This window comes from Sinocyclocheilus grahami, unplaced genomic scaffold, assembly GCF_001515645.1.
Source record: "Sinocyclocheilus grahami isolate Dianchi unplaced genomic scaffold, SAMN03320097.WGS_v1.1 scaffold10.1, whole genome shotgun sequence".
Classification (NCBI taxonomy): Eukaryota; Metazoa; Chordata; class Actinopteri; order Cypriniformes; family Cyprinidae; genus Sinocyclocheilus; species Sinocyclocheilus grahami.
Genome location: NW_015505189.1, coordinates 4,058,082 through 4,070,670, shown reverse-complemented (window position 1 = coordinate 4,070,670; position 12,589 = coordinate 4,058,082). Strand labels below are relative to the sequence as shown.

The 12,589-nt window shown below is 37.1% G+C and overlaps 1 protein-coding gene across 2 annotated transcripts in view; it reads left to right on the top strand.

Moving 5' to 3' along the window:
* The window catches only part of LOC107594057 (zinc finger protein 704-like), a 73,101-nt gene that overhangs the window by 45,467 nt on the left and 15,045 nt on the right, over nucleotides 1-12,589 (top strand). For both annotated transcript variants that reach the window (XM_016283997.1, XM_016283989.1), the window contains exon 3: nucleotides 6,097-6,197. In XM_016283997.1, coding sequence (XP_016139483.1) covers nucleotides 6,097-6,197 — 101 coding nt within the window. The remainder of the gene's footprint in view (nucleotides 1-6,096; nucleotides 6,198-12,589) is intronic.

Genomic DNA, 12,589 nt, shown 5'->3' with positions numbered 1-12,589 from the left:
GCCCTGAATAAATGTCTAAAAATCCTGATTGGAGTATCACTATAAATAGTTATAAATGCTAAAAAGAAGGCTTTAAAAAGATCGGTGATCGGTATCGGCAGATACTGCATTCTGTGATCAGCGATCGGTGATCGGCCTCAAAAATCCTGATCGGAGCACCCCTAATCAAGACCAATTTACAACCCAACGTCCTTACCCAGCGGTCTCAACCCAGCATTTGGGTTGAAAAAACAACCCAGCTTTTTTTTTAGAGTGTACGGTTTTAACTTAAATTTACAGTTAAATACCGTAATTTCATTAACTGATATAATGTTAATATACCAACATATTGAAGTACTGAAATCTGTTTTGTAGCTTTGTAATACACTGATAACCACCAAATGCAGGTGCTGATGAGAAAGTCACATGATGAACCAAAGCCCATCACAAGCAGCTTTTAGATAATAACATATATATTAGGTGCACAGTGTCATTCACACAAACACTAAACACCATCATGGTTATTCACTGTAAATTATACAGTCTTTTTCACTTCCAAAAACGGTATACTACCGTAAAATTACATGTAATGTCCCATACAGTTTTTCACCGTATTTAGTAGAGGAATTTACAGTTCTTTACCATTTAACAGGTTTTTACTGTAGCATTTTTACAGTCTTTTACCGTTAAATTCACGGTCATTTTTTACAGTGTAGATTATGTTGTTCTGCTCACTTAAAATCTGGACACTGTTACACAGGCCTGCAGATGCTGTCAACCAGAGTGATTAGAGGATGTGGGTTAATTCACCACAGTTACTGGTGTAGCATTACATGCACACTTAAATTTGACTTTAATGCTGGAATTTAGATTCCAGTAAGTCTCATTTATCTCACACACACATTCACAGATTTACTAAGCCCCGATCGGCATGTTTGTGTGAATATGGTAACGCATGAATCATACAGCTGAATGTGATAAAGAGCTTTTTCGGGAAAAGCGTAGAGAAGCGGGAAGGCAGGAAAGCAGGCGGTGTGTGAGTGTGAGAGAAACAGACTGGGAGGGAAACGGTCAGAGAAAACTGTGCTGGTGCTAGTCTCTGATATCCTCCTGCTCGCACTCTTTTCCAGATCATTGTGTGGATTTATTTCTGGGAGCTAAAATCACAAAATAGTCACTAGAATTTGGTTAAATTTGACAAAACCTATAAATATTTTACTTATATATTTTATTCAGCATATCAGATCAATATGTAATTTTATTCAATAAGAATGCATGAAATTAAGCAAAAGTGACAGTGAAGGCATTTATATGGTTATAAAGGATTCTGTTTCAAATAAATGCTGTTCATTTGAACTTTTGATTCATTAAAGAATCCTGAATAAATGTATCACAGTTTCCGCAACAACAAAAAAAAGCACAACTGTTTTCATCATTGCTAATAATAAGAAATGTTTCTTAATCATCAAATCATCATATTGGAATGATTTCTGAAGGATCATGTGATGCTGAAGACGGGAGTAATGTACATTTTAAAACATATTCAAACAGAAAACAGTTATTTTAAATAGCTTTTTTTAACATCTGTATCTTGTAAATATGGAGTAATTATAATTAATTCCATATGAAAAACAGTCTGTCTAGTCTTGTTCCAATTTAGACAGCTAAGTGAATTGTGAGTGTGTGTGTGTGTGTGTGTGTTGAGCATACATTCAGTGTGAATATGTAGGTGTATGTTTGCAGTTTGCTGTTTCCGACAGTCTTGATCAAAACACTCACTGGAGGTGGATTATGCTGGTATTTTTGGTATTGCATAAGAATGTATATGTAGCAAATTATATTTGAAAGCAACGCCCACACACACACACACACTCACAGTCTTTAATAAAACCAACATAGTACCATCATCTATAATGTGTGTCATTTTCTTTGCTTCCAGAAGGAGACAGTTTCACCTCTCCTTTCCTCTTTTCCATAATTGTGTGGTTTTCTCTTTGCGTAAATCTGTCTCTGTCATTCCTCTCTCTTCTCTCTAAAAACAAGGCAGAACTTCATATTTTATTTATGTTCCTTAGTCTGTCTGATTCTAATCCACTGCTTGCTTTTTTTTCTTTTCTTTTTTTGCAGCAATAGAAAGATTTTTGGAAGTTGACCCAGATAAAGGAAAAAATTTGACAGCCCTGCCAAGTCTCTGGGCTTGGCTTTCACAATGACTCCAAACCAGTTTGCTCCGGTTGGGTTGCCAAAGCAGGGGGCGGGGTAGAAACCTGGTGTGTTTATGTGTGTGTGTGTGCATATTTAATGAAATTATGAGGGAATATGAGGGAGTGTGAGTGGGATTTTTTTTATTATATAACAGAGACACAGCTTAGCTTTGTGTCGGTTTCTGTGCTTAGATCAGTGCTGCTGTGTTCAGGGTGGAGAGGATCAGACGGGGAAAGAATCTCATTTCTAGAACGCCTCTATAACCCATGATTCTCTAGTGTGGCTAAAAAATTACATATTTACAAATAATGCATTAGGTAGCTGATTTTTAATGAGTAGCTCACCACCCAAAAATTGTGAAAAGTTCCTTTTTTCACTCTCTTGCGGTGTGTTTATGTGTGTGTGTGCATATTTAATGAAATTATGAGGGAATATGAGGGAGTGTGAGTGGGATTTTTTTTATTATATAACAGACACAGCTTAGCTTTGTGTCGGTTTCTGTGCTTAGATCAGTGCTGCTGTGTTCAGGGTGGAGAGGATCAGACGGGGAAAGAATCTCATTTCTAGAACGCCTCTATAACCCATGATTCTCTAGTGTGGCTAAAAAATTACATATTTACAAATAATGCATTAGGTAGCTGATTTTTAATGAGTAGCTCACCACCCAAAAATTGTGAAAAGTTCCTTTTTTCACTCTCTTGTCATTCCAAATCTGTATGACTTTGTTTTTGCGTGGAACAAAAAAAAAAGACGTTTAGCTGAAATACAATGGAAATGAATTGGCATGAGGGCTGTCAACATTAAACACATTTTTAAAAAAAGGCATAAAAGTGCTCCAAATGAGTTTTGGGATATTCAAATGATTTGTGTGACAAACAGGCCAAAATTGAAATCATTATTCACTAATAATCTTCATTCACATATGACCATCATGTTTCACATTGCTTCCATACCAGTGTTATTTTAGTATAATTTATATGCTATTATTTATCTGAATATATATCTGTTTCACTTTATTTTTATTTATTTTTTTTAAAGTTTTTGTAATTTTAGTATTTCAACTTATTTCATTTAGTTTTCCTATTTTAATTAGTTTTTTCATCAAATATTTGCTATAACTATAAACTATAAATAGTTTTAGTTTAAGTAAAAAAAAAATTCTGAATCAGAAAGAGCTTTATTGCCAGGTATGTTTACACATATGAGGAATTTTTGGTTTTGGTGACAAGCTTCCACAGCACAAACAGAATGACAGTGACAAGAAACAGATATTAAAAAAATAAAAATAGGATAAGTAAATAGGAAATAATATACAATTTTTTTTTTAAATAAATACACAATATACAAAGTAGACGATAGATGGTATTTGTGTGTACAGGTGTATTATGTACAAATGCAAGAACATGTAAATAGAGGTATGTGTGTTAAATAAATAAAAGTATAAAGTATTTACTGCCAAGTTAACTGTTCATGAGATGGATTGCCTGAGGGAAGAAACTGTACTTATGCCTGGCTGTTCTGGTGCTCAGTGCTCTGTAGTGCCGACCAGATGGCAACAGTTCAAAGAGGGAGTGTGCTGGATGTGAGGGGTCAAGAATGATTTTGCCTGCTCTTTTATTCACTCTGGATGAGTGCAGTTCTTGGAGAGTGTGGAGGGTTGTGCCCGTGATTCGCTCAGCAGTCCGAACTATCCACTACAATCTTCTAAGGTCCGATTTGGTAGCTGAGCTGAACCAGACAGTTATAGAAGTGCAGAGGACGGATTCAGTGGCTGCATAGTAGAACTGTTTCAGCAGCTCTTGAGGCAGGTTGAACTTCCACAGCTGGCGAAGGAAATACAGCATCTGCTGGGCCTTCTTGACAATGGAGTCTATGTGAATGTCCCACTTCAGGTCCTGAGAGATGGTGGTGCCCAGGAATCTGAATGACTCTGAGTCAAAGTGCTGTCCATGATGGTGAGTGGGGGGACTGCAGGGGGTTCCTTCTGAAGTCCACTATCATCTCCACAGTTTTGAGCGTGTTCAGCTACAGGTTGTTATAACTGCACCATACAGCCAGCTCTTTATCCCCCTTTCAGCAAGCAGACTCGTCACCATTCTGTATGATGCTGATAAGGGTGGTGTCGTCTGCAAACTTCAGGAGCTTGACAGAGGGGTCTTTAGAGGTGCAGTTGTTGGTGTAGAGGGAGAAGAGCAGTGGGGAGAGCACACACCCCTGAGGGGCATCCCTGGGCCTGATGGTGAGGGTCCTAGTTGTGAGTTTCCCCAGCCTCACTAGCTGCTGCCTGTCTGTCAGGAAACTGGTGATCCACTGACAGATGGAGGTGGGCACAGAGAGCTGAGTTAATTTGGACAGGAGGAGGTTTGGGATGATGATGTTGAAGGCCGAGCTGAGGTCCGTAAACAGGATCCTCACATAAGTCTCTAGTCTGTCCATATGTTGTAGGATATAATGCAGTCCCATGTTGACTGCATCGCCCACAGACCTGTTTGCTCGGTAAGCAAACTGCAGGGAGTCCAGCAAGGGTCCAGTGATGTCCTTCAGGTGGGCCAGCACCAGTCTTGATGCTCTTAACGCTCAATATGTCCGCTCTATCGAAGGAAGCCCCGCCTTCTGAATAAAAGAGCCAATCGCTAATCGGTAAAGTCAGCGCATCACTGCAGCTGCTGTTAGAAGTCCCGGTTGCTATAGAAACAGTCAGTGTTCTGCATGTGCACTGGCTGGTCTAGCCTGAAAAATACGCTTTTTTAACGCTATTGGAGCATAAGAAACAACATTTATGAGACAGTTGTTGTCCGATTTCATTGGTGATTTCAAATATGAAATTGAATCATGTTTTCCATTCAAAGAGATAGGAGTTGCACTTTCGTGCCGGAGAGGCATTTCAAAGATGGCCGCCGAGTGAAATGACTTGCCTTAAAGGGACTTTGCCGAAGCAGCCATACACGGAGCCATCTTGATTTACACTTTTATTTAACAGTAACAACATGGTTCCATACTGATCGCAGTTAGCATCAAACTTGTCATGACAAGTTTTAGTGTGCCACATTAAATTATATGCAAATGTACAAATAAACAAATTTATATGACATTTTTGGAGAATGAGCCCTTTGGACTAGAAGCAAAATCATTTCCATTTGACAAGAGATGAATTTATAACATAACATTTGTTTAATATTGTGTTTTAGTGTTTGTTGAATCAACATGCCACTTTCGCATTCACATCAGTCCCATCATGTACAGTAATCTTATTTAAACATTTCTAATTTGCATAAATATTTAAATGTAATGTCTGCTAACACTCACTCACTCACTCACTCTCCTCTCTCTCTGATCTCCCACAATCCCTCCCTTTTCCCCCTCTTTCACTGCAATCCAATTTAACAGCCATCAGTCATGTACATGCAGTATAAATACACAGCTCAAAGCTGAATCTCACCTGTGAGCAAGACACTAAACAGTTAACAGAGCATTTCATTCAGCCGCACACTAAATCCTGGTGTTGATTTACAAACATGAGTAAACTGTCTCCCACACACATGCTGAATAAATACAGTTGATAATGGAGCTGTGCTGTGTGGGCATACACAAGAGGCTGCGCGCTAGTGTTTATTACTGCACTGGAATTTTCCATTACCCGTGATGTGTTCAGCGCAGTAGGGAGCTGCGATACGGCAGAGAGAAGTGTTTACTGTGGGACTCGGCCTGCCGAACAGAGAAAACAGGCGCTCCGGCTGAGAGAGAAAGAGAGAAAGGCCCGGGCGGCCCACCTAACAGATGTGTGCTGTTTTATGTTGATGTGAGAGTGCGCTAAACATCTGGCTCTGCTTGACATAATTGGTTTTAGTTGGTCCAGGTCTTAAGATGTCAGTGATTGGTAAACCTCATTTCTCGCTCTCTCTCTTTTAACAGGAGGCCTTCTGGTCTTGCTGATAAAGAAGTGATGGCCGCCACCGTCCTGACCATACTGTCCACCAGCCCGTTGGTGCTCAACCCTTCCTCCAGTGCCTCAGGTTAAAAGTCGCTCTACTTCTCGCTTCCCTGTTACCTGATAGATCCCAGAGCGGTCAGGTTGAATGACGACTTGTCAAACAAGCTCTAAACCTCCATAAGTGCCCCGAAAAGGACTCCCTCTTTCTCCATTTTTATTTGTTTTACATAGAAAATGGCTTTAATGAAGTGTGCGATTTCTGTGCCGCCAAACAGAGTTGCAAATATAATTTTTTTTTTTGGAGCACAGTCCGTTCCATTTCAAACACATAGTCCCGCCACAGACTCACGCCATTAGTTGAACCAATGTTGTTGGTAGAGATGCTCAAACAAATGTTTTGTTTGATAGGGCCACAATGTTTAGACTAGGGAGTCAAATGGCTTGCTTACGCTACCACCTAAAGCTTGAGATCAGTCAATTATTATTATTATTTTAATTTTTTTTGGAAGAAATTAATTCAGCAAGAATGCATTCAATTGATCAAAAGTGACAGTAAAGACATTTGTAATGTTTCAAAAGACTTCTATTGCAAATAAATGCTGTTCTTTTGAACTTACTATTCATCAAAGAATCCTGAAAAAAAAATTGTATCACGGTTTCCACAAAAAAACAAACAGCACAATTGTTTTTCTTGAGCATCAAATCAGCATCTTAGAATGATTTCTGAAGGATCATGTGACACTGAAGACTGGAGTAATGATGCTGAAAATTCAGCTTAACCATCACAGGAATAAATTACATTTTACAATATATTGGAACAGAAAACAGTTATTTTTAAAAGTACTTTATAAAAAAATAAGTTTTAATTGTATAACTTACCATGTTAGCCAAGGTTTCTTGCACCAAAAATGGTCATAAATTTAGAATGGTCAATTAAAAAGGCTATTTTTTTCTACTGTACCCTTAAGACTTCTAGATGTAAATGACCTAAATGATTGGCTAATTTCAGCATGCCAGCATTGTTCACACTATCGTTCATTAGACTAGCTGAATAATCATTGATATGTAAATATGGGTGGTCATATTTTAATGAGCTCATGGCTGTGACGTCTTAGTCACCATGATTTCTGAGCAGTTTTTGCAGATTTGTTTCACAGAATCGTCTGTGTAGACATACAATAAAGTTTTGAATAAATATTAGCATATGTTGACATGGTCATCAGGCTCTTATTTCAAAAGAAAAAAATTCTGTTTTCCATTTTACGTCTCTTTTAGCATGATGAAAGGAAACCCAGATTTACATTTGAATGGGCTTGTAAGGGCAGTGACTGGTCTTTCCTTCAGCTCACGGCTTCCAAAACCAAAAGTATGTTCACAGAGTTTCAGAAGAAATGACAATAGACAATGTGCAGCAACAGAAGTGCTTGAACTCTCTCACTGATGTTTTATTAGACTGAATCAGACACAGATTGTGTCCTTAAAGGAATAGTTTACCCAAAAATGAAAATTATTCTGTCATTACTGACCCTCATGTCGTTCCAAACCCATATAACATGAAAGAAGATATTTTAAGGAATGTAGTGGTTGCTGTTTTCCATGCTATTAGAATAAATGGGTACTAAAGGGTCAGTGAGTCAAACTCGAGATTCACATCAAATTCGTTTTGGTGAACTGGATCAACTGATTCGTTGAGCAGAATTATTCCTTAAGAAGTGTAACCAAAGATTGTTCTTTTTAAAGAGCAGGACTTTTAATGTTAACTGAACTGTGGTGAAAGCGTTCTTGTATTGCATTTGTTCTGACCTTTTCCGAGATTCTAGAACAAAATGAAAAGTGAGAGTTTTCTTAAGCTGTCACAAAACAGCTGCTGTCCCAACACAGCTCCTTATATTCGTGTCTTGGAGGGAACAGACTGTTTTAATGGATCCTCTGAACTCTTGCCATGGATGATTTCCCTCTCGTTTGATCCATCAGCTATTTAGTAACTCAGATCATCAGCTGTGTGATGTGATCTTAGCTGACCTTCTTGGATTTTATATTGTGCTATTTTAGTTGGCTAAATTTACGTTAATGATGAATTGTGGATGACAGATTTATTTATTATTATATAAGGGACACTGGAGTGTCATTGAGCATGCTGTATGACAACTTTGTTCTAAAGGTTGGAGTCAGATTTAATTGTATATCTTTGAATGAAATTAATACTTTATTTTCAGAAAGGATTCATTAAATTGATCAAAAGTGACAGTAAAGATATTTATAATGTTACAGAAGATAGTGCTTTTTGAACTTCCTGTTCATCAAAGAAACCTGAAAAAAAAGTATCACCATTTCCACAAAAATATTAAGCGGCATAACTCTTTTCAACATAACAATGTTGTTATTAACAATAATAACTTAATAAGAAATGTTTCTTGAGCAGCAAATCGGCATATTAGAATGATTTCTGAAGGATCATGTGGCACTAAAGACTGGAGAAATGATGCTGAAAAATTCAGCTTTGCATCACAGGAATACATTTTAAAATATATTCAGATAGAAAACATTTTAAATTGTAATAATATTTCACAGTATTACTGTTTTTTCTGTATTTTATCAATGAAATTAAGCCTTGGTGAGCATAAGCAATTTCTTTATAAACCTTACAGGCTCCAGTAGTTTAAATAATATTTGTCACTTGACCATATACTTCAAAAGGGCCTGTCATAAACCACTGTCTGTAAGAGATTTTTAAAAACTGATCAACTAATAGTGATTTGTCTTCATATGCTGGAATTAAACATTACTGCAAATACTGTTAGAAAATGTTGAAAATAGATTGATTAAAATATTCTGAATGTTAAATCTTTCCCTGGACGGGTTATAGAAATGTGAATTTTAGCAAGTTAAATCTTTGAAATGACATAGCGCATTAGTAAACTGTTTCTCATGTTCACATTTGTACAAGTCACATTTCAATGTCCCTTCAGTATAGATGCTTTCAGTTGGTAGCAGACATCCTGAAATAATATTATATCTCATTACTCTTGCCTAGAGGACAACTTAAGTAAAAAGTGGCACAGCTTTCCCCACTCTCCATTACTATTTAATCAAGGACATTGGCCTTGGGATTGGATTTTATGTGTTTTTCATTTGTGCGTTGTCATTTTTTTTATATCTTTAATGCCAACACATTGCCCTTCTGGGAAATTAAAGACTTATTGTACAGTATCAACGTGGCTGCACAAATAACAGAGAACAGTCTCTTTCCTCCCCAATAGAAAATAGACAACGAAAGCATAAACATGGGCTGCCGGTACCTCAGTATTTTTGTTAGCCTAATGACTAATGACATGAGGTCTGGTCTTCATTGCAGCTTATTCTCGCCAAGAACCGCCCACTTAGACAGGAGAAGACTGTCTGACGGACTTGTAAAGCGACCAGCCACAGTCTGGGTTTATCTGAAATAGATTTTACCACAATAAAACACTGATGTGCATGGGGGAAAAATCAAACTGGTGCGGCAGTCCTCATGTAGGATTAAGGCAGAAACTGTAGGGCTACTTAGATTACTTAGATTAAGTCTTTCCTGGCGCTATTGTGCCCTTGAGCCGAGCACTTAACCTCTAAATCATGCCACTCCAGGGAGTGTTTAATTAGTGTACTGTAAGTCACTTTGAATGAAAAACATCTGATAAACGGCAAGTGCGCACATGCTGGAAGAACCCAGACCATAATCCTAAGAGGTCAAGTGTCATGAAATAGGGGTGATTTGCCTTTTTGGTGTCATGTAAGGTCACCACAGTTTATACTGTTGCTTAAGGGTGTGTTTAAGCCTAGAGATTTAGTTAAGTTTGTTCAAGGTTATTATCGCTTAACATTAGCTGGACAGTGTGTCCTATTCTTCTGCATAGCTTAAGTGTACATAGCTGTCAACAACATCTTGTAACACATAACACATCTTCAGATTTGTGTTTACAACCTTTATTGTTTTATTTTATAATTATTTTAGAAGTACAGTTATGGCTGCTGATATGGTATTGAACATAATGCACCAAAATAATTGTTTTTTTTTTAAACTGAAAATAATTTTTTGCCAAAAACAAAACTAAAAATAAAGTTTATAATAATTAATCAATCAATCAAATAAAAACTGAATTGTATATTATCATTTAAAGTGCCCCTATTATGGGTTATGAAAGGTTCATATTTTGTTATAATACAACAGGTTGACATGCATGCAAGGTCAAAAAACACTTTCATTGTCTTATAATATGCATTTATTTTTTACCTTACTTGCTCAACGACTCCCAAACGATTAGTTTAACGATTAATTTTTCCAAACCCCTCTTTTGCGTGATGCTAATCTGCGGTGATTGGTCCGATTGGTCTTATTTTCATTTCATCTTGCCTGTAATGCCTGATAAAGCAGTGTTTGTGAGCGCAGTGCTGCTTTGTGTACAGCGTTACAGTGGAAACAGCTATTTTTACCGCTCCAAAAGCTGCACCTAGTAGCAAAGAATGAATTTGCACTTTCATTCAAACCAACACGAAAAGACCAACAAGTAGACGGGCAATATGCTAATGCTTCATGTTGACGTCAACCTGAAACGGCTTGGGATTTGTTTAAAAAAAAACGACTTGTTTCAATGATTCAGAGTCGACTCTTTCTTTTGAGAGACAATAACTTCATACACGGTGCACTTTCAGATTTAAAATTTTGCAGGATGTTTTCATTCCCTTAGAGTTGTGTTACACACTGCATGAAAGGTACATTTCAAAAATCCATAATAGGGGCACTTTAAATCGCACATAAGGCTGTTTATAGATCGACTTTTTAAAGTGGCTGTAACTGAAAAAAAAAAAAAGAAGCAAATATTTTCTGTAACTGAAATTTCAGTCCTTCACTAATTAAACATTAAGCTTTTTCTTGAATATTGAGATTTTGACAACACTTTACAATATGGTAAAAAAAAAAATTTAACATCAGTCAATCATTTATTATTCTAAGTTCATGTTAATTTCTTACATTTACTAATACCTTTTTAACATTGAGTGGTTAACATTATTGTATGTATTATGAACAGCATGATTTAATAATGAACTATAGTGTATAATGTTATAAATTAACATTAATCTAGTTTAATAAATGCTACGTAAAATGTTAGTCATTGTTAGTTCATGATAGTAGCGAAACTGAACCTTGTGTTACCATGATTTAGCGCATTTTTATTTTCTTCTCTTTCTCTTTTCTCTTATTATTATTATAGATCTATTGACAAATGAATCTAATGTAAACATTTACTGAGGCAGTTACATAAGTTGTTAATTTCTGCATCTATTAGAGTGCACACTAGGTCATGTTTTGCCATTTATAAAACATTTATTTGACTAAAAATGCCACTGGCAACAAAACAAGGTGTGAAACAAATTTCTATCACACATTAATGAAATAATACAATGGCTGTACAGGTTTGAGTGCTGCTGTGTTATTTTATCTTCACCCAGTGTTGCGTGCCATCAGGTGTGTGTGTGTGTGTGTGTGTGTGTGTGTGTGTGTGTGTGTTGGTGTGTTCTCACCAACTCCAATGTGACTAAACAGTATGTAAGGGATAATGTACAGCCAAGTGGTTGTTATCGCAGAATAAACCCCGAAAGAGTGATCAGGATCTTGTATCACCCTGAAGGGGTTTATCCTGCGATAACAACTGCCTGAATGTTTATTATCCTGCTTATTCCACGGCGACTTGCCACATAAGTAAATAATTAGACACCAATATTGATTTGAGTTGAAATATTTAATTAGCTCTTTAAACGCAAAGCTTCCGCAAAGGAAAACTGTTCCTAACAAACGACTTTGAGTCTGCACAACGGTTTCATTTTACAGTCAATAACTGCAGCAGTTGTGTTTGAATGAACCAAGAGAGAAGCACCAGCCTATGATGAGCGGTGTGTTATTTGGCGTTTCTAATGACGATGGTTGTTATTGGGGAATAACACACTTTGGAATGATGCTCCTGACCAAGTATTCCAGAGCGCAGTGTAATAAACAAGTGTAAAATATGCACAAACAAATCAGCACTTCTCACACCGAGTCTAATGCCAAATTTCCTGCATTCTGTGAAAGAAAGGATATCTGATTCTGAATGAATTCTTTAGCATGCATTCTTTCACAGAAATTGACCTAGCCTCCGAATAAGAAATGTTGTGTCCCATATGATGCACTATATACTGTGCACTTATTCTATACCCTATGTACTCAACCGTCTAGTGCAGGGTTCCTCAAATCTTGCCCTGGAGGGCCAATGCGCTACAGAGTTTAGCTCCAACCCTGATCAAACTCAGCTACCTGTGATTTTCTAATGATCCTGAAGACATTGATTAGCATGCTTGGTGTGTTTGATTAAGGTTAGAGCTAAACTCTGCAGGAAAGTGGATACTGTGGGCCAGATTTGAAAATCCCTGGTCTAGTGTATGAATTTTATAAGGTTATTT